The sequence below is a fragment of the Peromyscus eremicus genome, unplaced genomic scaffold (genome assembly GCF_949786415.1).
Source record: "Peromyscus eremicus unplaced genomic scaffold, PerEre_H2_v1 PerEre#2#chr22_unloc_1, whole genome shotgun sequence".
In the NCBI taxonomy this organism is placed as follows: domain Eukaryota; kingdom Metazoa; phylum Chordata; class Mammalia; order Rodentia; family Cricetidae; genus Peromyscus; species Peromyscus eremicus.
Window position 1 is genome coordinate 11,489,976 of NW_026734286.1, and position 17,500 is coordinate 11,507,475.

General features: G+C 60.3%; 4 protein-coding genes across 4 annotated transcripts in view; 1 reads left to right on the top strand and 3 right to left on the bottom strand.

The window, feature by feature from the left end:
• Window positions 1-1,080: 1,080 nt before the first annotated feature.
• Med16 (mediator complex subunit 16) lies at window positions 1,081-6,980 on the top strand. The gene is made up of 9 exons (XM_059251936.1): window positions 1,081-1,716; window positions 2,337-2,545; window positions 2,652-2,858; window positions 3,558-3,768; window positions 4,128-4,261; window positions 4,976-5,168; window positions 5,401-5,617; window positions 6,235-6,318; window positions 6,515-6,980. Exons 1-9 carry the CDS (start codon window positions 1,578-1,580, stop codon window positions 6,639-6,641), a joined length of 1,521 nt encoding a protein of 506 aa, XP_059107919.1. The 5' UTR covers window positions 1,081-1,577; the 3' UTR covers window positions 6,642-6,980.
• A 1,331-nt stretch (window positions 6,981-8,311) lies between these two features.
• On the bottom strand, window positions 8,312-10,122 carry Cfd (complement factor D). The gene is made up of 5 exons (XM_059251937.1): window positions 9,845-10,122; window positions 9,249-9,405; window positions 9,013-9,160; window positions 8,621-8,878; window positions 8,312-8,521 (listed from the first exon to the last, which is right to left on the bottom strand). Exons 1-5 carry the CDS (start codon window positions 9,897-9,899, stop codon window positions 8,357-8,359), a joined length of 783 nt encoding a protein of 260 aa, XP_059107920.1. The 5' UTR covers window positions 9,900-10,122; the 3' UTR covers window positions 8,312-8,356.
• A 1,956-nt stretch (window positions 10,123-12,078) lies between these two features.
• On the bottom strand, window positions 12,079-13,815 carry LOC131900469 (neutrophil elastase). The gene is made up of 5 exons (XM_059251678.1): window positions 13,752-13,815; window positions 13,303-13,459; window positions 13,050-13,191; window positions 12,399-12,632; window positions 12,079-12,279 (listed from the first exon to the last, which is right to left on the bottom strand). The coding sequence occupies exons 1-5, from the start codon at window positions 13,813-13,815 to the stop codon at window positions 12,079-12,081; spliced, it is 798 nt and encodes a 265-aa protein (XP_059107661.1).
• A 2,898-nt stretch (window positions 13,816-16,713) lies between these two features.
• LOC131900670 (myeloblastin) overlaps window positions 16,714-17,500 on the bottom strand; it is a 3,025-nt gene continuing 2,238 nt past the window's right edge. The window contains exon 5 of the mRNA XM_059251981.1: window positions 16,714-16,902. Within this exon, the coding sequence (XP_059107964.1) occupies window positions 16,744-16,902 (159 nt within the window). The 3' untranslated portion in view covers window positions 16,714-16,743. The remainder of the gene's footprint in view (window positions 16,903-17,500) is intronic.

Sequence of the window (17,500 nt, forward strand, 5' to 3'; positions counted from 1 at the left end):
CTGCGGAAGGAGGGTCTGCCTGTGAACAACATCTTCCAGCAGATTTCACCTGTGGGTGAGTCAGCCAGGGTTCGGGAGCCGCCACGGGTCCATTAGCTTGTGGGATTTGGAGGTTGTTTTGAGACAGGGTCACTGTGTGTCTTGAATGCACAGAACTCTGCCCTCTCTGCCTCCTGAGCCCTGAGTTTAAAGGTGTGGCCTGTTGATTTACTCAGATTAACTTCTTCCACAGTCCCAGGAGGCTGTTGTCTTCCGGGCTACAGTGGGATGCTAAGGCTCCCTAGGCAGGATAGCCTGGAAACCCCCAGGATTGAAGAAGTGACCTATGCAAAGGCCCTGGGGTCGGGGCCAGTGAACAGGGGCTGAGCTATCAAGGCACGAACAGCCACGGGAGGCATTTTACTTTAAAAGCCATGGGATCCTCTAGAAATCCCCGTTCAGAGCGGAGGCTGGACTTGAGTGCAGTGCACTGGCCTTAGCAGCTCACCTCTCCAGAGGTCTCCTGTGACCCTCCTGGGTCTCCCAGACCCCCACCCACTCCTGCTTACAACCGGGGACCTTCCTTCCCTAAGGCTGCCCCGCTGGCCGCCGCAGCCTGGCTCAGCCCTGGCATGACCTTCCCCAACACAGAAAGGAGAGAGAGAGGAGGCGGGAGCGCTAATGGACCCGGTGGCTTTGGAGGTGCCTAGTGGACCTAATTGGCGGCATAATGGAGTTGTGTCAAGAGGCCTCTCACTGCAGTTACAGCAAACTGCCCTTTGTGGCCAGCGAGTAATTAAATGTGAATAGGGTCCCCGCTGTGCTTCCTGCAGATAGATGGCCCTGAGTCACCGGGCCTGCCTGCCACACATGCCCACTAGCCCTTGTGCGCATCCCCGCGGTGAGCGCCGTGACCATGGTGACAGAAGCTGGCTGTGGTCAAGGCAGGGATGTAGCCAACCAGCGGCTGCCTACCACTGGCCTCTGACTTCTGGGTTTTGTTTGTTTGATTTTTGAGAAAAGTCCTGGACTCTGTAGCTCCGTCCTCCTGCCTCTGCCTCTGGAGCTGGGATGACCGGCCTCCACCTCTGCTTTTTGCGTCCCCTGTGAGAGCGCAGCCTTCAGTGTAGGGAACCCCGGCTGCTCCAAACAGAGGGCTATAGCCACGCTGGCCTCAGTTTCCCCTCGGGAGGGAGACTTGCTCTCTGTGGGGTCAGGACTGGTTTCAAAGGTGGGGACCAGAGAGCTCAGAGGGGCTGGGCTCCCTCCCTGCAGAGAATGAACTGGGCCTAGTGGGAATGCCTGGATCCCAGCAAAGTGGAGCAGGAGGGTAAGAGTTCAAGGCCAGGGCAGGGTCCACGGGACCCTGTTTCAAAAAAGACGAGAAAAGTCCTTGGACCGGATCCTGCTGGTCCTCAGGTCATGTGACCCTCAGGCCAGCAGGCTGGGGGAGAGGTGCTCTGGTTGGCCATGCTGAGTCCTCTCCCTGAGTTGGGACCGGAGGGGCCCTGCCGCCCTGAGGTGGAGCTCGGCTTTCTGTGCCCTCCCACACCCTTCCTTTTCCTGTCCCCAACTCTCCAGTTGGTGACAAACAGCCCATGATTCTGAAGTGGCGGATCCTGTCAGCCACCAACGACCTGGACCGTGTCTCAGCCGTGGCACTGCCTAAACTGCCCATCTCACTCACCAACACTGACCTCAAGGTGGCCAGTGACACCCAGTTCTACCCCGGCCTCGGTACGTTCAGCCCGGGAGCGGCCAGCACAGCGCCTGGACCTGTGGGGTGGGAAGTGGATTCTGAGAGCTGTGGGTTCCCCATCTCATGTGATGAGTGTGGACTGTCCCCCAGAACCAGGGGTCCTGAGAGCTGCCGAGGAGCTGTGCTCCTTAATAGATAAAGGGCTGTGGCTAGTTAACACAAAGCTGCATCCCTTAATATGTAAAGAATTGCAGCTGATTAAGGAAAAGTTGCAGTTTTTAAGACGTGCACACCTGTAGCCCCTCAGTAGAGAGCTGTGCCCCTTACTATGTAAGGGGCTATGGCTAAGTGACAGTGAGTTGGGAACACGGGGAGAAATCCTTTTCAAAGTATATGTATGGTCCAGGGTTCGATCCCTCAGGTCCCTGCCTGTCAGTCAGGTGCCTTCCCAGCTGCTCAGCGGTGAGGTGGCTGGCCTTGCCTCTGCGTTTCTAGGGCCTTATTTTCCTGGCTCTCCTTATGATGGGGAGAATGCATTCAGGGTGGGGGCCGTAGCCAGGGACGGAGCTTGGGCTCTCTCTCATTCCTGAGGTCGCGAAGGGAGCCAGGGAAGGCAGCCGCTGCCCACCCTGCCCCGACCACACTCCCCTACCCCCAGGCCTGGCGCTGGCCTTCCAGGACGGCAGCGTGCACATGGTACATCGGCTCTCACTGCAGACCATGGCGGTGCTCTACAGCTCAGCCCCGCGCTCACTGGATGAGCCGGCCCTGAAGCGCCCGCGCACCACAGGCCCGGCCGTCCACTTCAAAGCCATGCAGCTGTCCTGGACGTCACTGGCCCTGGTGGGCATCGACAACCATGGGAAGGTGAGTGGTCAGACCAGACGGGGGGGGGGGGGGGGGGGAGCGGAGGGAGGTTTGGGTCGGAGGGAGGTTTGGGTCGGCGGCCCGCTCAGCCCAGCCTCCCCCGCAGCTCAGCATGCTGCGCATCTCTCCCTCCCTGGGCCACCCGCTGGAGCCCAAGCTGGCCCTGCAGCACCTGCTGTTTCTGCTGGAATACTGCATGGTGACCGGCTACGACTGGTGGGACATCCTGCTGCACGTGCAGCCCGGCATGGTGCAGAGCCTGGTGGAGCGGCTGCATGAGGAGTACACGCGGCAGAAGCCCGCCCTCCAGCAGGTGGGCGGGGCTCCCACACACGTCCCTCTTACCGCCCCTCCCCCTGGTGTGGGTGGAGCCCAGGGCCTAGGGAGTGCCTGGAGCGCCCTACAGTGACCCTCCAATCCATACTTCAAATCCTCACTTCTGCCCCGAGCTCAGGGGTCTTTCTAGACTGCTCTAGAATAGAACCGGCCCAAGGGGTGCGTCATGTGGACCACATGGGCTGCCAGAGGCCTTGGCCAGTGGCTACCAGGGCAGAGGGAGTAGGGACTGCTGTTCACAGAGGGTGACCCCGATCCTGACTCGTCTGCAAGAATCTGGGGGGGGGGGGGTGCAAGCATGTGGGCCCTGCGTTCCAGAAGCTGAGGCAGGAGGATCACGATTCTGGGGTCAGTCTGGGCTGCAGAGCAAGACATTGCCTCAGAACAAAGCAGTCAGGGAGGGCTGGGGAGGACAGCCAAGTGTGGGGACTCATCACTGGCCATTGTCACCCTTGCTAATGGGTGTCCTCACAGTGCCGGCCGGTGGGTCTGTACCCATTGAGTCACAAAGAGGGAAGCCCAAAGAAGTGACCCGCCTGCCTCTGGTTGCCTGGCAAGTGTCCCAGCCAAGTGGCTCTTTCCCATCATCCCATGCTCTGGGGACTGAGTACCCCTGGACCCTGGGTGTGAGCCCCAAACCTCCAGCCAGGCCTTCCACCACATCTGTGCCCCCCAGGTCCTCTCCACCCGGATCCTGGCCATGAAGGCCTCGCTGTGCAAACTGTCGCCCTGCACGGTGGCCCGCGTGTGTGACTACCACACCAAGCTGTTCCTCATGGCCATCACATCCACTCTCAAGTCCCTGCTGCGCCCACACTTTCTCAACACCCCTGACAAGAGCCCCGGGGACCGCCTGGCTGAGATATGCGCCAAGATCACTGACGTTGGTGGGTGTGGGGCCTTCCTTCCCCAGGTGTAAGGTGGGTGCTGGGGAGGTGCCCAGCCCTGACCTGAGCCCAAGAACATGCAGCCTTCATAACCTTGTGTTGGTTGGGTTTGAGGTATGGCCAGGTGGCAGATCACCTATCCGGTGTAAACCAGATGTGGTGCTGCCTGAACATGCGGGTCCAGCGCCATCCTTGGCTACACAGCAGGTTGAGGGCCATCGCTGTCTCACAGAGAGAGCGTCAGTGCGGTCGGGGCTCGTCCTTGTGGTAGATCACGTGCTTTTCACGGCTGTGTGATGGTCCTTCCTGCAGAGCCAGGTTCCCCCATGTTCCCTGACCACCCTTCACTGTCCCCACAGACATTGACAAGGTCATGATCAACCTGAAGACAGAGGAGTTTGTCCTGGACATGAACACTCTGCAGGCCCTGCAGCAGCTGCTTCAGTGGGTGGGGGACTTCGTGCTCTACCTCCTGGCCAGCCTGCCCAACCAGGTGAGCCCCCAGCGTCGGCCCCGCCCCCCGGCCAGCCTGCCCAACCAGGTGAGCCCCCAGTGTCGGCCCCGCCCCCCGGCCAGCCTGCCCAACCAGGTGAGCCCCCAGCGTCGGCCCCGCCCCCCGGCCAGCCTGCCCAACCAGGTGAGCCCTGCCGCCCACCCCCATCCCCCCCCCACACCCCCCCACACACACACACCCGGCGTCGGCCCCGCCCCTTCGCTTTCCCTGGGGTCTTCAGCCCCGGCCTCTGTTATGGTGGGCGCTGGTGCGTCCTTTCTTCTGCTGAGACGCACTCCTTGGCTCCTGTCTGCCTAGGGCGTGCTCCTGGGCCCCGGAGCGGGTGATTCCGCCTCCCGTCTATCCCAGGTCATCTGAGGCTTCTAGCCTTGAGGGCCTCCAGGCTACAGGGTCACAGGTCAAGCCCCGGCTTCCTGGGTTCTGTGGGAGGTAAAGACAGCCGCGCTGGCCTGGCTTGGCGTCCACCAGGTCCCTGCCAGCACCGCAGATGCTGGACTGGTCGTTTCTGACCACTCTTGGCTGTAGGGCACTGAGCACAGTTCTGTCCTCCCCCGACTCCGCACCAACCGTACCCCTGTGGTGAAGGCCACACTGTCCCCAGGCCTCACCCAGGGTCCAAGGGTTAGCTGGCGACTGGCACATACCCACCCACAGCAGCTCTGGGGCTGCTCACTCCCAGTGTCCCCACCCCAGGGCTCCCCGCTGAGGCCAGGGCACAGCTTCCTCCGGGACGGTACCTCCCTGGGCATGCTGCGAGAGTTGATGGTTGTCATCCGCATCTGGGGCCTGCTGAAGCCCAGCTGCCTGCCGGTCTACACAGCCACCTCGGACACCCAGGACAGCATGTCCCTGCTCTTTCGGCTGCTCACCAAGCTGTGGATCTGCTGTGAGACACTGCCCTCTGCTTACGCCTTCCCAACAAAATACAACTGTAGGCCCAGCACAGCGCCAGAGCGGGGGCTTCTCCCCCTTTCCCCAGCACGTGCCGTGGGCCCTCACTCACCAGCTGAGATGTCCGAGGGCAGAGCCCTAGGGAGGCTGCTGTGGGCGCCGTGTGGGTGAGGAAGTGGCGTCCCGGGGAGGCTGTTGAGTGCAGTGACCTCCATCCCCTCCCCTAGGCCGTGACGAGGGCCCAGCCAGTGACCCCGACGAGGGCTTGGTGGATGAGTGCTGCCTGCTGCCCAGCCAGCTGCTGGTCCCCAACCTGGACTGGCTTCCTGTCAGCGACGGCCTGGTCAGCCGCCTGCAGCCCAAACAGCCCCTGCGCCTGCGCTTCGGCAGGGCGCCCACTCTGCCAAGCAGCACCTCCACCCTGCAGCTGGACGGCCTCGCCAGGTGTGCCCGTCGCCCGTCCCTCCTTCCCCTCAAGCTCTGCAGCCCTGAAGGTCCCCACACCACAGGTTCTGGGGGGGGGGGGGGGTCCAGCACCTCCTGGAGCCTGGGTGTCTAAGGACCGAGTTCTGTTTCACCAGGTCTCTGCCCTGAGAGAGAACTGGGTGGCATTCCAGCCGCTGCTGTGTGCATAGAGGTGTTTGGGTTTTGTCTCATGTAGCCCAGGCTTGCCCCAGACTCCCTGTGTGGGAGGAGGGTGTCCTTGAACTCTGATCCTCCTGCCTCCAGCTCTGAGTGCACAGCTTTGGGTGTAGGATTTGTGGAGGCTGCATTGTAGCCTCGCCCAGGCCAGGCCAGCTCCCGCCCCCGCAGTGAGCAATGCCCTGGTCTCAGTGAGGCCTCTGCCCCCTCCTGTGTGTACGCTGTCCCGTTGACCCATATTCAGCCATGTTTGGAAGGTTCTAGAAACTCTGCTCCTGTCTCACCAGGAAAAGGCCATCGGCTGTTGTTTTTTATGGTTGAGCCCTGGGGTCACACACCAGAAGCCACGCTTTGCTGCCGGCTAACATGGTGCTGTGGACACAGCCCCCCACATCCCCTCACTCCCCTCTCCTCCCCAGGGCCCCTGGCCAGCCCAAGATTGACCACCTGCGGAGGCTGCACCTGGGTGCTTACCCGACTGAGGAATGCAAAGCTTGCACCAGGTGAGCGCTGCCGGCCAGGCCCGGGGTCCCCTCTGCTTCAGGAGGCCCTGGGTGTGGTTTGGGGGTGCCCAGGGTGTGGGGTGTACCATCTTGCACCACTGCAGGCAACAGTATTTCTGGAGGCACCCGTGTGCAGGGCAGAGGCAGGTGGGGTCGTGGGAGGGTCGGGAGAGTGTCAGCGGTCCCTGCTCCCCAGGTGTGGCTGCGTCACCATGCTCAAGTCTCCCAACAAGACGACCGCCGTGAAGCAGTGGGAGCAGCGGTGGATCAAGAACTGCCTGTGTGGGGGGCTGTGGCGGAGGGTGCCCCTCAGTCGTCCCTGAGACAGCGCCCCTCGGCCGACCCCGAGACAGCGCCCCTCGGCCGACCCCGAGACACAGCCATGCTCTGAGCAGACACAGGGGGCCTTCTGTGATGGAACATTGTGTCCTCAGCCAGCCGCCCCGGGTCTGTCCCTCTGGGGACACAAGGCATGTGCCACCTTCAGGGCCTAACATCCCATGGTCACACCCAGGCCATCTTGAAGGAGCTGGGCTGTGTGTCCACCCTTCAAAAGGGCCACAGTCCATATGCCCCTGTCCAGGTTGGGGTTGTCTCCCTCAGTTTCCCTTTGGGGACTGTGGGCGTGGAGGGCGGGCCCAATAAAGTTCTCCTGCACTGCCTCCAGGCTTGTGCTGTCCCCACGCTCCCTCCTCTGCTGCCCACCAGGTCAGGCTCTGTGCTGAGGTGTGCCCGTGTGTGCGGCACAGCGGCCTCCCCCTGCCTCCCACACCCCGGTTTCCAGCAGCCTTTGCTGTGGTCCCCAGGGGTCCTGCCTTCAAGCTTCCTCATCTGCCCGCTGCAGTCACAGGCAGCCAGGCCCAGCCCCAGGATCACGGTAATTGGTTTTGTTATTTCTGGAACCCTGTGGAGCAGAGCACAGGGCAGTGGCCACACATGACCCAGCCTGGGGAGGGCTCGCTCCAGAGGACAGACCGTGCTCTGACGCAGCCTGTGAGGGGAGCCATTGCCAGGGAAGGTAACGGCCGGGTGGGGTCCCCCAACCTGGAACCCCCTTTACTCCCCCACGTTTTGATATGTAGCTGGGGATGACTTTGAACTCCTGATTCTCCTGTCTCTACCTCCTGAGTGCTGGGATAGCAGGCACATGTGCCTATTCCCAGTTCCCTTCTGGAACATTCTGCACGTCCCGAGGAGCCTGGGAGACTGGTGTGTCCCCTTCAGGGTTTTGTGACTTCCCTGGGATGCCCACTGGCCCTGGGTGCTGCCTCGTCAACAGAAGCCAACAGTGTGGTGTGGGGCATCCTGGCCTTGCTCAAGCTATCCTTGACTTCCTGTGGCCGGAGCATGGCCCCTGGGGTGACATCGGCCCCCCTGCATAAGCTCCCTTCCCCCTTCCTGGCCGTGCACGGCTGCTCCCACCCACTCTGCAGAGTGCTGATCGTGTGTGTTAGTGAATGCCAGGCCATCTGGGGAAAATGCTGCGTTTGTTCAGATGTTTACGTGTGACGCACCCTAGACTCGGGGACACATGGCATTGAAATAGCGTCCTGAGGGAACAGCTGGGGCTTCCTTCTCAGACCCCCACTGTCCCTGCCCTCCGGGTAGGAAGGCACAGGGTTTGGGTCTAGGCTCTGCCCGTTGTAGCCAGGAGGGGACCTGGGGTGTTGACTCCACAGCTCTCAAGACATCACCAACTCCCTCCTCAGTGAACCAGTATGGGCTCTGGGTTGGAATCCAGCCTTTGTTCATGGCCTCTCTGTGCCTCAGTTTCCCCTTTTAGTATCTATGTCAACTTCGGAGCGTCTTGGCAATGCTGTCTGAGCCCAGATGATGGTGCCGGGTGCAGCAGGACCTCTGTAGGGTGGGAGTGGGCCCCGCCCCACGGTTCCCCAAAAGAGCACGCGCGCCTCCGTGTGGCCGAGCGCGGAACTACCTGCCTTCAGCCTCCCGGGTGTGTGTGCAGCAGGCGCTCAATAAAGACGCACAGGACTCAGATGCATGCATTTATTGTGAGACAGTGTCTCCGGGAATCCCCTCAGCCCATCAAGCCATCATCATTGGTGACATTTCTGATCCAGGTCAGGTAAGTCGCCACTCTGGTATAGACGCCCGGCTTCCTGCGGTTTCCGCAGACCCGCGAGCCCCACGCGACAACACCCTCGACCACGTTCCCGCACACCAGAGGACCTCCGGAGTCGCCCTGTGGGGCGGGGACACGAGTGACGTGCAAGCCACGCCCCTCGCTGGCCTCTGCAGGCCCCACCCACCCACACCACTTGACCCGGGCTGCGCCACTCACCCTGCAGCTGTCCCTGCGGTGGCTCTCTGTACATATCATGTCCTGGGTGACCGCCCCGTCGTGATGCACCCGCAGATTGCAGGTGTTCCGGTCCATGATCGGCACTGTCAGCTTCTGCAGGACGTCGGGCCTGCGCCCCGCGTGGCTGACCACACCCCAACCGGTCACGTCGCAGAGCGTTCCGGGGGCCAGCTCTCCGTCTTCCTCTTGCAAGGGCAGGGGCTGCACGTGGGGGCCCAGCGAGGCATTCTGGGTCAGCTAGCATTGAGAGGAGGGTAAAGTCACGGAAGGGGGCAGCGCTGGGAAACCGACTAGGGTGGCGGTGCCGAAGGAAGTGTCGAGGCTAGACCCTGAGTGGAACCCAGGGGGTAGGAAGGACCCAGACTCCTTACTTTCAAGAGGGCAATGTCGTGCACGATGCGGTCGGGCCCACTGTCCGGGTGACGCACGACGCTTTGCACGTCGTGCAGCTGCTTGGAGGGTTCAGGTTTCGACAGCGAGTGGGCACCCAGGAGCACTTGCAGGATGTCATCTGCGGTCCTGGGGACAGGACGAGGGCCCACCTCAGATCCACGTCCCGCCCGCCCCCGAGGCCCCACTCCCTCCGCCCCGCCACCCCGCCACTCACACTCCGTCCATGCAGTGCGCGGCGCTCAGCACCCACTGCTCGTCCACCAGGGTGCCACCGCACACGTGTGTGCCGTTCACTTGCACCGAAGCCATGTAGGGATAGGAATGAGCCTTGGCTTCCTGGCCACCCAGGATCCGGCCTTGGGGCTGCGCAGCTGAGGAGGGTGGGTGCACTGTAAGGATCAGGGTGGGCTGCACCCAGAGAGACCCCAGACACCTCCCTGCCCCGCTCCCTCCCGTTTGCTCGGGACCCAGAACCCCATCACTGTAAAATACGCTTCTGGGGGGTCGCAAACTCAGAAGCCTGGTGGGTGGTGCACGCTCCTCAAGACCACAGTGAACCTGCCGCAGCCGGAAGTCATCTTGTAGCGAATAACTTCTCTTCCTTCACCACATGGGTCCAGGGGATCAAACTTGGGTCTTCAGTCTTGACCACAAGCCCCTTTACCAGTTAACCCTTTTTGCTGGCCCCGGTGTGAATTCAAACCCAGATTCTTGCTGTTGGTAAAAGCTCAGAGTCCACGAGGCTCAGACCGCAGACTCCGAGTTTGGAGACCCCCGGCGCCGGCTGCTGTATCCTCCCGGCCCACTCACCACATACAGCCGCCCCCAGGAGCACCAGGGCCACGGAGCACGCACAGCTGCGCATTTTGACACCGATGAGTCCAGACACTGACCCAGGCGAGTCCTCCGGAGCTATTTTTATGGAGCAGGTGCCTCCCGCCCCTCCTTTCTCGTGGGCAGAGACCCAGCTAGGGACCTGGGGATCTGCGCTTTCAGATTTGAGTATGTCGGCCCTTCTGGGACCGATTATGTAAACCTGCCAGGTCCACCGGGACCCTTCCTCTCCCTCCTGCCTGGGACCCTGGCCAGTGCCCACCCTGAAGGTCACAGCACGTGGCCTGGGTGAGAGGCTGGACCGCCCAGCACCCTGGCCCAGTAAGTGTCCTTGGCCCAGTAAGTGTCCTTCCAACGCAGTGTGTCGCAATCCCTTCAGCAGGAGGCCGATGGGCAAACATCTCCCCATCTTTTTACCCCTCCCATACTTCCTCCTCCAACTTGCAGAGGTTGTTTGCCAGTGAGGGGAGGTAACTCGACTCCTCACATTTGGAGCAAAGGTTGTTTGCTAGTAGGAGAGAATCCTCCATCCTCACTCCTGTGGCTGTGGGGGTCTGACACCCCTTCAGAGTGTGGCCATGAGGAACTGAAAAGGAAAGTCTGTGAATTTTGCCTTCAGGTATGGCTTGATCCAGGCACAGCCTTGTCTTCACCAGGCTGTTCCCTGTTGTGGTTCAGGGACCCTCACAGTAAAATCTGACCCTCATGTTAATCAATGCCTTGACTGACTGAGCCTAGGTCAGAGGCTCCCCCCAAGCTAATCCATAGGGTGGGTTCTGGAGGGGAGGGGTTGGGACAGGGAGGGTGGGGAGAGTGGGGGACTCAGCTCACCATTCCCTGTTGGAGCATTAGGTTCTCTCTTTGGGGATGACCTGATGTTGCAGATGTGAGGTCAGAACCCCAGGAGTCTCCTTATTAAAATCAGAAGCCACCTGGGCAGCTGAGGCTTTCAACCCCAGCACTCGGGAGGCAGAGACAAAAGAATCTCTGTGAGTTCAAGGCCAGCCTGGGCTACAGAGTGAGGCTCTGTCTCAAAAACAAAACAAAAATCAGAAGCCCTTTAGGACAGAATCCAGATTGTGCAAAAAGGAGCCCGAGAACTTGTAAAATATAAAAATTTGGTGACCACCCAGGGTCAGGACACTTCAGCAAACAAGTTTGAACTTCCACTTGGAACCCTGTCCTGGCGGGGGTGGGGTATGGCTGGAGGAGGTGGACAGGGAGAGGGTGGGGTGACTGAGATAGAGGAGGCCATGCAGGGGCCGCCTGGGACAGAGCTATGGCGTCTGCTGCTCCAATCCAACGGGAAAGTGGACCATTTCTGGTTTTTATTATTCATCTGCATGCTTCGTTTATTTCATTGTGTCTGTGAACTATGTGGTGGCTCGCTGGGGAACGTTTCCACGTGTCCTCCTTGTCCTTCCACTGTGCAGTTCCAGGGATTGAACTCAGCTCCTCAGGCTTCGGGGCAAGCACCGTCACCCCTTATGCTGCCTCACCAGCCCTGGGTTGTTAGTTCATTAGATTTAAAGACAGGGTTTCTCTGTGCAGCCCTGGCTGTCCTGGATCTCACTCTGTAGACCAGGCTGGCCTCGAACTCACAGAGATCCACCTGCCTCTGCCTCACGAGTGCTGGGGTTAAAGGTGTGTGTCACCGCCACCCAGCAGAGTACTCAATCTTAAAATCAGATTGTAAGATACAGAGCATAAGAAGGACGTCTGCAAATTATTCTTAATTATGTGAGCGCGGGGGCGGGTCATGTGCATGCCTGGTGCCCAGAGTCCAGAGGAGGGCGTCGAGTCCCCTGGAATGGGGGCTATAGGTAGTTGTGAGCCGCCATGTGGGAACCCAGGTCAGGTCCTCTACAGGACCAGCAGACGCTCACTCTTAGGCCAGGCTGTGGTCAAACTCATGGCAATCCTGCTGCCTCAGTCTCCTGAGTGCTGAGACCTAGCTGAACGTGGGTTTTGGGGAACAGAAACCAAAAAGGGCCACCTCACTGATATCCTTTTGTACATGCCTCCTGCTGTGACTTTGCCCCGACGACTCCGTGGCCAAGTCCACAGGTGCCCCTCACAAGGCAGTGTAGCATTCTACGTTCTGTGGCACAGTCAACAAACACCAGACCCAGTGTACTAAGGAAATGTTGCTTTTATTGATGGCTGCCACAAACAGCTTAGGCTGACAGCATTAGGGGGGCGGGCAGGTCCTAGACAGTCCTGCTCTCAGGGTCTCTGGGGTGGGTATGGGGGCGGTCGTCATGCCTGCGGATAATGGAATTGATCCAGTCTGCGAACTCAGCCACAGGCGCGAAGGCATCTGGGTACAGTCCAGACCCGCAGCCTCCGCGGATGAAGGAGTCGATGCCTTGGACAAGCCCGTTACAGACCAAGGGTCCTCCAGAGTCTCCCTGTGAAGGTGTCAAGGTCAGAGACGGGACCTCTAGGCTCCCCCTTACCCATGTTGCAGCACTAGGAAGTCCTCCCTCGGGTCTGACCACCATCCCCTCTGCTGCAAACGGGTACTTACGAAGCAGATGCCTGCTCTCCGCCTCGGCACCAGCGTGCACACATTCAAACGGCGGCGGCAGAAGTTCGTCACCACGGTCACATTGAGCTCTTGGAGCACATTTGGTGACCGTTGGTTCGTGCCCAGCCTGCCCCAGCCCATGGCCAGGCATGAAGTTCCGTTACCCACGCCACGGCCCTGGGCAGGCAGCTGGGCCACCTGCACGTTGGCGTTAATGGTGGCTGAGCCGTTGAGCTGCGGGGAGGGACGGTGGGCAAGACTTAGAACAGGAAGGAGTCACAGGGCGCTTTCCACAAGGACTGTCACCATGTCCCTGAATACCCTGCCACCAAGTGGTGGGAAAGCTTGGGAACTGGAGGAAGAAATGAGTATTTCCCCGGGTTCCGCAGAGCGGCAGGGTCAGTGCGGGGAGAGCACAGACAAGAGGAGTTTGTTGATTGAATACTGCCCGGAGCGTTCCGTACATTAGCTCACAAGGGCCTTCGCCATGGGGCCCACAGGACGGCTACTGTCCACCGTGCCGAGCTGGAAGGGGGCTCAGGTGGTAACTGCAGCTGCCCCAGGGTGTCCCTGTCTCCCCCACCCCCAGACCCTTCTGCACAGCATCTTTCTCCAGCCCAAACCTCATGGCTCCCGGACTCCCAAGCCCACCCGGAGGATCACGATGTCGTTCACCAGACGCGTGGGGTCGAAGCCTCTCTCGAAGATCTGCTGCACAGAGAAGGTCTGTCTTGTGGGCTCCTGTCGCCGCAGGTTGTGGGCCCCCAGCACGACCTGCACGGACTGGAAGTTCCTATGGACAGCGGAGAGGAAAGGGTCATGGGTGGGAGTCCCCACCTGACCACCCACCCTGGCCCACGTGGACGTTGAGGGCTGGGAGGGGAAGGATAGAGAGGGGACTCACAGGCCATTCACGCAGTGGGCTGCGGACATGACGAAGTTCCTGGCGATGAGTGTGGCACCACAGAAGTGACCTCCACGCCGCTGCAGGGACACCATGAAGGGCCAAGCGTGGGCCCGGGCTGGCCGGCCACCCACAATCTCTGAGGCCAGCACTGGGCCTAGGGACACACGGGGAGGAAGAGTGAGCCCCAGCCACCAAGCTGTTCGAATCCTCAATGAGAACCCACAAGGTTAGTGAGGGAAACTGAGGCAGAGAGGATAAGGGACCTGCCCAAGGTGCTCCTGGACTTGAGACCCAAGCACCTCCTCCGGGCTTGGAATCCCCATTTCCTGGTAGTGGCCTTGCCGCTAGAAACCTGTGTCTTTTTCTAAGGTCCTGGCGGAAGCGGGGAAAGAAAATGGAGATGGACAAGTGGTCAGTGGGGTGGATGTGTGTCCATCCGCACTCACCACCCAGGAGCATGGCCAGCAGCATGGGAGCCAGAGTCGGGCTGGATGATCGGCCGAGGGTCATGATGGGGCTGTGCTATGGTGGCTCCCCACGCCCCTACCTAACAGCCATACTTATAGCTGCAGGCAGAGACCGTTGTATTGCCCCATGCCAGCCACAGCCTCACTTCCTCCCTGGGAACGGGACGATGGGGGTGACATGGAGAGCTGTGTGCCCCCAGGGTCCCCACTTCAACTTCATTCCTGATGCTCAGTATCAATGAAAACTCAGCAAGCCATCCTTTTCTTTCATAAAAAAATAGGACCTCAGGGCTGAGTGGTGGTGACGCACACCTTTAATCCCAGCACTCGGGAGGCAGAGGCAGGCGGATCTCTGTGAGTTCGAGGTCAGCCTGGTCTATAGAGCGAGTTCCAGAACAGCCAGGGCTACCCAGAGAAACCCTGTCTCTAAAAAGCCAAAAATAAAGTAAAATAGAATCTCAGGTAGCCCGGGCTGGCCTCAAACTCTTAATTCCTCTGCCTGTACCTCCCGAGTACTCGGAGGACAGATGTGCACAGCCAGGCCCAGCTTGGTGCTCTGTATCCAGCCACTTATATATATATCTGAGGGCCAATCCGTCTGCCTCAGTTTACCTCAGGCATAGTAATAACAACAACACATAAGTGTTTTGAGTTGTCAAAGGGTCTGGTACCAGCCTGACTTTTTCCTGGGGTGACAGGAAATGGCTGGCTGGATCCTTACTTAAGTCAGAAAAATTGAGGGACATGGATGCTCTGCCCACCCAGTGACAGGTGAGCGTATGTGTGCTTGAGACAGGGTCTCACCATGTAGCCCAGGCTGGCTGGAACTCACAGAGATCCACCTGCCTCTGCCTCCTCAGCTCTGGGACTAAAGGTGTGCACCACCATGCGCAGCACAACAGGTCATTTTTTTTGGGGGGGGAGGGGGTTCGAGACAGGGTTTCTCTGTTAAGTTTTGGAGCCTTTCCTGGATCTCACTCTGTAGAACAGGCTGGCTTCGAACTCACGGAGATCCACCTGCCTCTGCCTCCCGAGTGCCGGGATTGAAGGTGTGCGCCACCGCCACCAGGCTACCACAGGTCATTTTAGCCTGGGGTTCGCACTGCAGCAGCTCAGCCCTAATTTGTTGGTTGCTCCTCACAGTGGGGGACTCAGTCCCACCTGACCCCATCAATGCCTGGGCACCATGAGAAGGAACTGCTATCCTCCCAGTGGCCAGAGTGTGAGTTCCCATCTGGAACCACACAGGGGGAGCGCTCCTCTCCCACAATGGCGACAGGCTCGGGGGCCCAGCCCCCCCCCCCCCCCCACTCTGCGGCCAGCTCCCCTCCCATCTCTTCCCGGAGCCACAGCCAAGGCTGTTTGTTGCAAAACCAACGTCTGAACTCCAGGACAGGGCACAGGGGTTGAAACCCAACGGACACGGGCAGGTGGCCACGGTGCCAGGGCTCAACACCCGCTAGGCTGGAGACCTCGGTCCCTGGGACCCCAGTGGGGACAGCTGCCTTCTCTCCCCCACACAAGCTGGGCACTCCCTGACTCACTCAGACACACCCTAACTGAACTCCCTTCCTTCCGCACAGTGAGCACCTACTGTATACACCGTCCCTCGTCACATGGCAGCGGGTGCAGGGCGAACAGTCTCAGATTAGGAGACCAGACTTCACCACGGCTACACTTATTGAGCACCACCTGTATACCATGCTCACCCATCATGCTGTGCGGGCTAAGTTTGCCTTTGAGTTCATAGTGCCAGTCCCCTGCTGTGGAACGCCAGGCCCTGAAGGAACCCTTCTGTAGCTCCATTTACTGTCCTCAGGTCCCCAGATGCCCAGCAGCATCTCCACAAGAAACAGTCCCTATACAGTGCTGAGACATTGGGGACCACTCTGCCAGTGTTTAGGGGGGATTGAAAAGAGGCTGGCCGGGCCCTGGTGGCATTCAGCACTCAGGAGGCAGAGCCAGGCGGATGTCTGTGAGTTCAAGGCCAGCCTGGTCTACAGAGTGAGATCCAGGACAGGCTCCAAAACTACACAGAGAAACCCTGTCTCGAAAAACCAAAAAAGGAAAAAGGACCGAGGCTGAGTCTGGGGTTCAGTGGGCAGCGCGCTCTCCTGGGGTGCACACCTGTCAGCCCAGCACTCTGGAGGGGGAGGCAGAAGGATCAAGAGTTCGAGGTCATCTTCAGCTACATAGGGAGTTAGAGGCTAGCCTGGGCTACGTGAGACTGTCTCCCAAAACTAAAGCAACATTAGAATCCTGTGGACTCTGGTGCCTGTGGACCGGGCACCAAAATAAGTCAAAGAGCAGCCACCTCCCACTTCTGAAGGCCCCGTGGGGACACCACCCCCTCTCGCCCCTCCAGGGCTGCCTCGTGACGGCCTTCCCTTCTCCCTGTGCTGGCCCAGGCTCACCACATGCTTCCATGTCTGCCCCTTGCTCTTCTGGCCTCGCTGTGCCCTGCCCCCGGGTCCCTCCTCCTTGCTCCTGGATTTCCCAACGCTGTCCACCCTGCCTCCTCCACCAGGAAGTCCTCCTGTCTGCTTTGACTGGACCACAACCATCAGGCCCCGAGAAGCCCAGTGCGCGCCCACGGCTGCAAGAAACCTGGAGCTAGGGACGCTTCACCAAACCCCACAAGCCACGCCTCCTCACCCCAGTTCCAGTTGGGGAAACTGAGGCAAAGAGGTGAGAAGCAAAAGGGGCTTGCTGAATCCAGGCCCTGTGGTTCGGGAATGAGCCTGGCCCTCCACCCCTTTCTTTCCTGCATAGTGGATCCCCCCACCTCCGACACGGAGGCCCTGACCACATCCCAGGTCCACATGGGTAAGACAGACAGCAGACAGCTTTTAAAGACTTCTCAGCTTTATTAAGGTCACATGGAATAGGGGACGGAGCTGTCTCCACCCCACTCCAGGTTTTCCTGCCAGAGCTTGCCCCAGGGTAGACTTCTGGGGCGCAGAAGGGCAGCTCAGGGCTCTGCGCCCCGCAGCACCGTGCGAATCCAGTCCACGTACATGGACACCCGGGCGAAGAAGTCGGGGAACTGGAGCGAGGCGCATTCCCGGATCACGAAGGAGTCGACTCCGTGAAGAATGCCATCGCAGATCAGGGGGCCGCCCGAGTCTCCCTGCGGTAGAAAAGGGATCAATCCCCACGCTGACAGAAGTCAGCGGGATGAGGCGACGTGGGGAAGAGTCCCACGGGATGACCAGCAGGCATTTAGTAGCTTCCGGTTGGATTCAGTCCGCGTGGGTCCAAAAGAGACGAGACACACGGGTGCCAAGGACAAAAGAGCGTCTGTTCCGTCGCAGGGGCCCGCGGCCCGTCCCCGCACGGGGCTTCCCACAACCTTGCTTGCGAGGGGTAGAGACCAAGGGCCAGAACCGAAGGGCAGCGGGGCCACGTTCAGACCCCAACTTTCTCCCTCACACCCACCTATCCTGCAGACACCCCCGGCTCCGCCCTCCAGCTCACCCGCCTGGGAACAAAGCCCTCCCATAGCCCAGGCATCCCCATCTCCGGGACGTGCGCGTCCTTCCCCGAGCCCCGTCCCCCGGCCAGAGGTCCCGCATCCCGATACGGAACCGCAAGCTCTGTCAGAGACTCCGCCCCGCAGGCCCGCCCCGCCCCAGGCCCCAGGCCCCGCCCCACCATAGACTCCATCCCAGGCCCCGCCCCACCATAGACTCCACCAAGGCTCCGCCCCGCCCCAGGCCCCGCCCCAC

Bases quoted from the DNA above. Each gene is read 5' to 3' on its own strand.
- Med16 (XM_059251936.1), top strand. From the start codon at position 1,578: ATGATTCTGAAGTGGCGGATCCTGTCAGCCACCAACGACCTGGACCGT. The intron at 5,618-6,234 runs GTGTGCCCGTCG...TCTCCTCCCCAG, and splicing joins CAGCTGGACGGCCTCGCCAG to GGCCCCTGGCCAGCCCAAGA. The intron at 6,319-6,514 runs GTGAGCGCTGCC...CCTGCTCCCCAG, and splicing joins GAATGCAAAGCTTGCACCAG to GTGTGGCTGCGTCACCATGC.
- Cfd (XM_059251937.1), bottom strand. From the start codon at position 9,899: ATGCGCAGCTGTGCGTGCTCCGTGGCCCTGGTGCTCCTGGGGGCGGCT. The intron at 9,161-9,248 runs GTGAGTGGCGGG...TCCTGTCCCCAG, and splicing joins GCGCACTGCATGGACGGAGT to GACCGCAGATGACATCCTGC. The intron at 8,879-9,012 runs GTAAGGAGTCTG...TCTCAATGCTAG, and splicing joins ACGACATTGCCCTCTTGAAA to CTGACCCAGAATGCCTCGCT.
- LOC131900469 (XM_059251678.1), bottom strand. From the start codon at position 13,815: ATGACCCTCGGCCGATCATCCAGCCCGACTCTGGCTCCCATGCTGCTG. The intron at 13,192-13,302 runs GTGAGTCCCCTC...CGCTGTCCATAG, and splicing joins GCCCACTGCGTGAATGGCCT to GAACTTCCAGTCCGTGCAGG. The intron at 12,633-13,049 runs GTGGGCTTGGGA...CCCTCCCCGCAG, and splicing joins ACGACATCGTGATCCTCCGG to CTCAACGGCTCAGCCACCAT.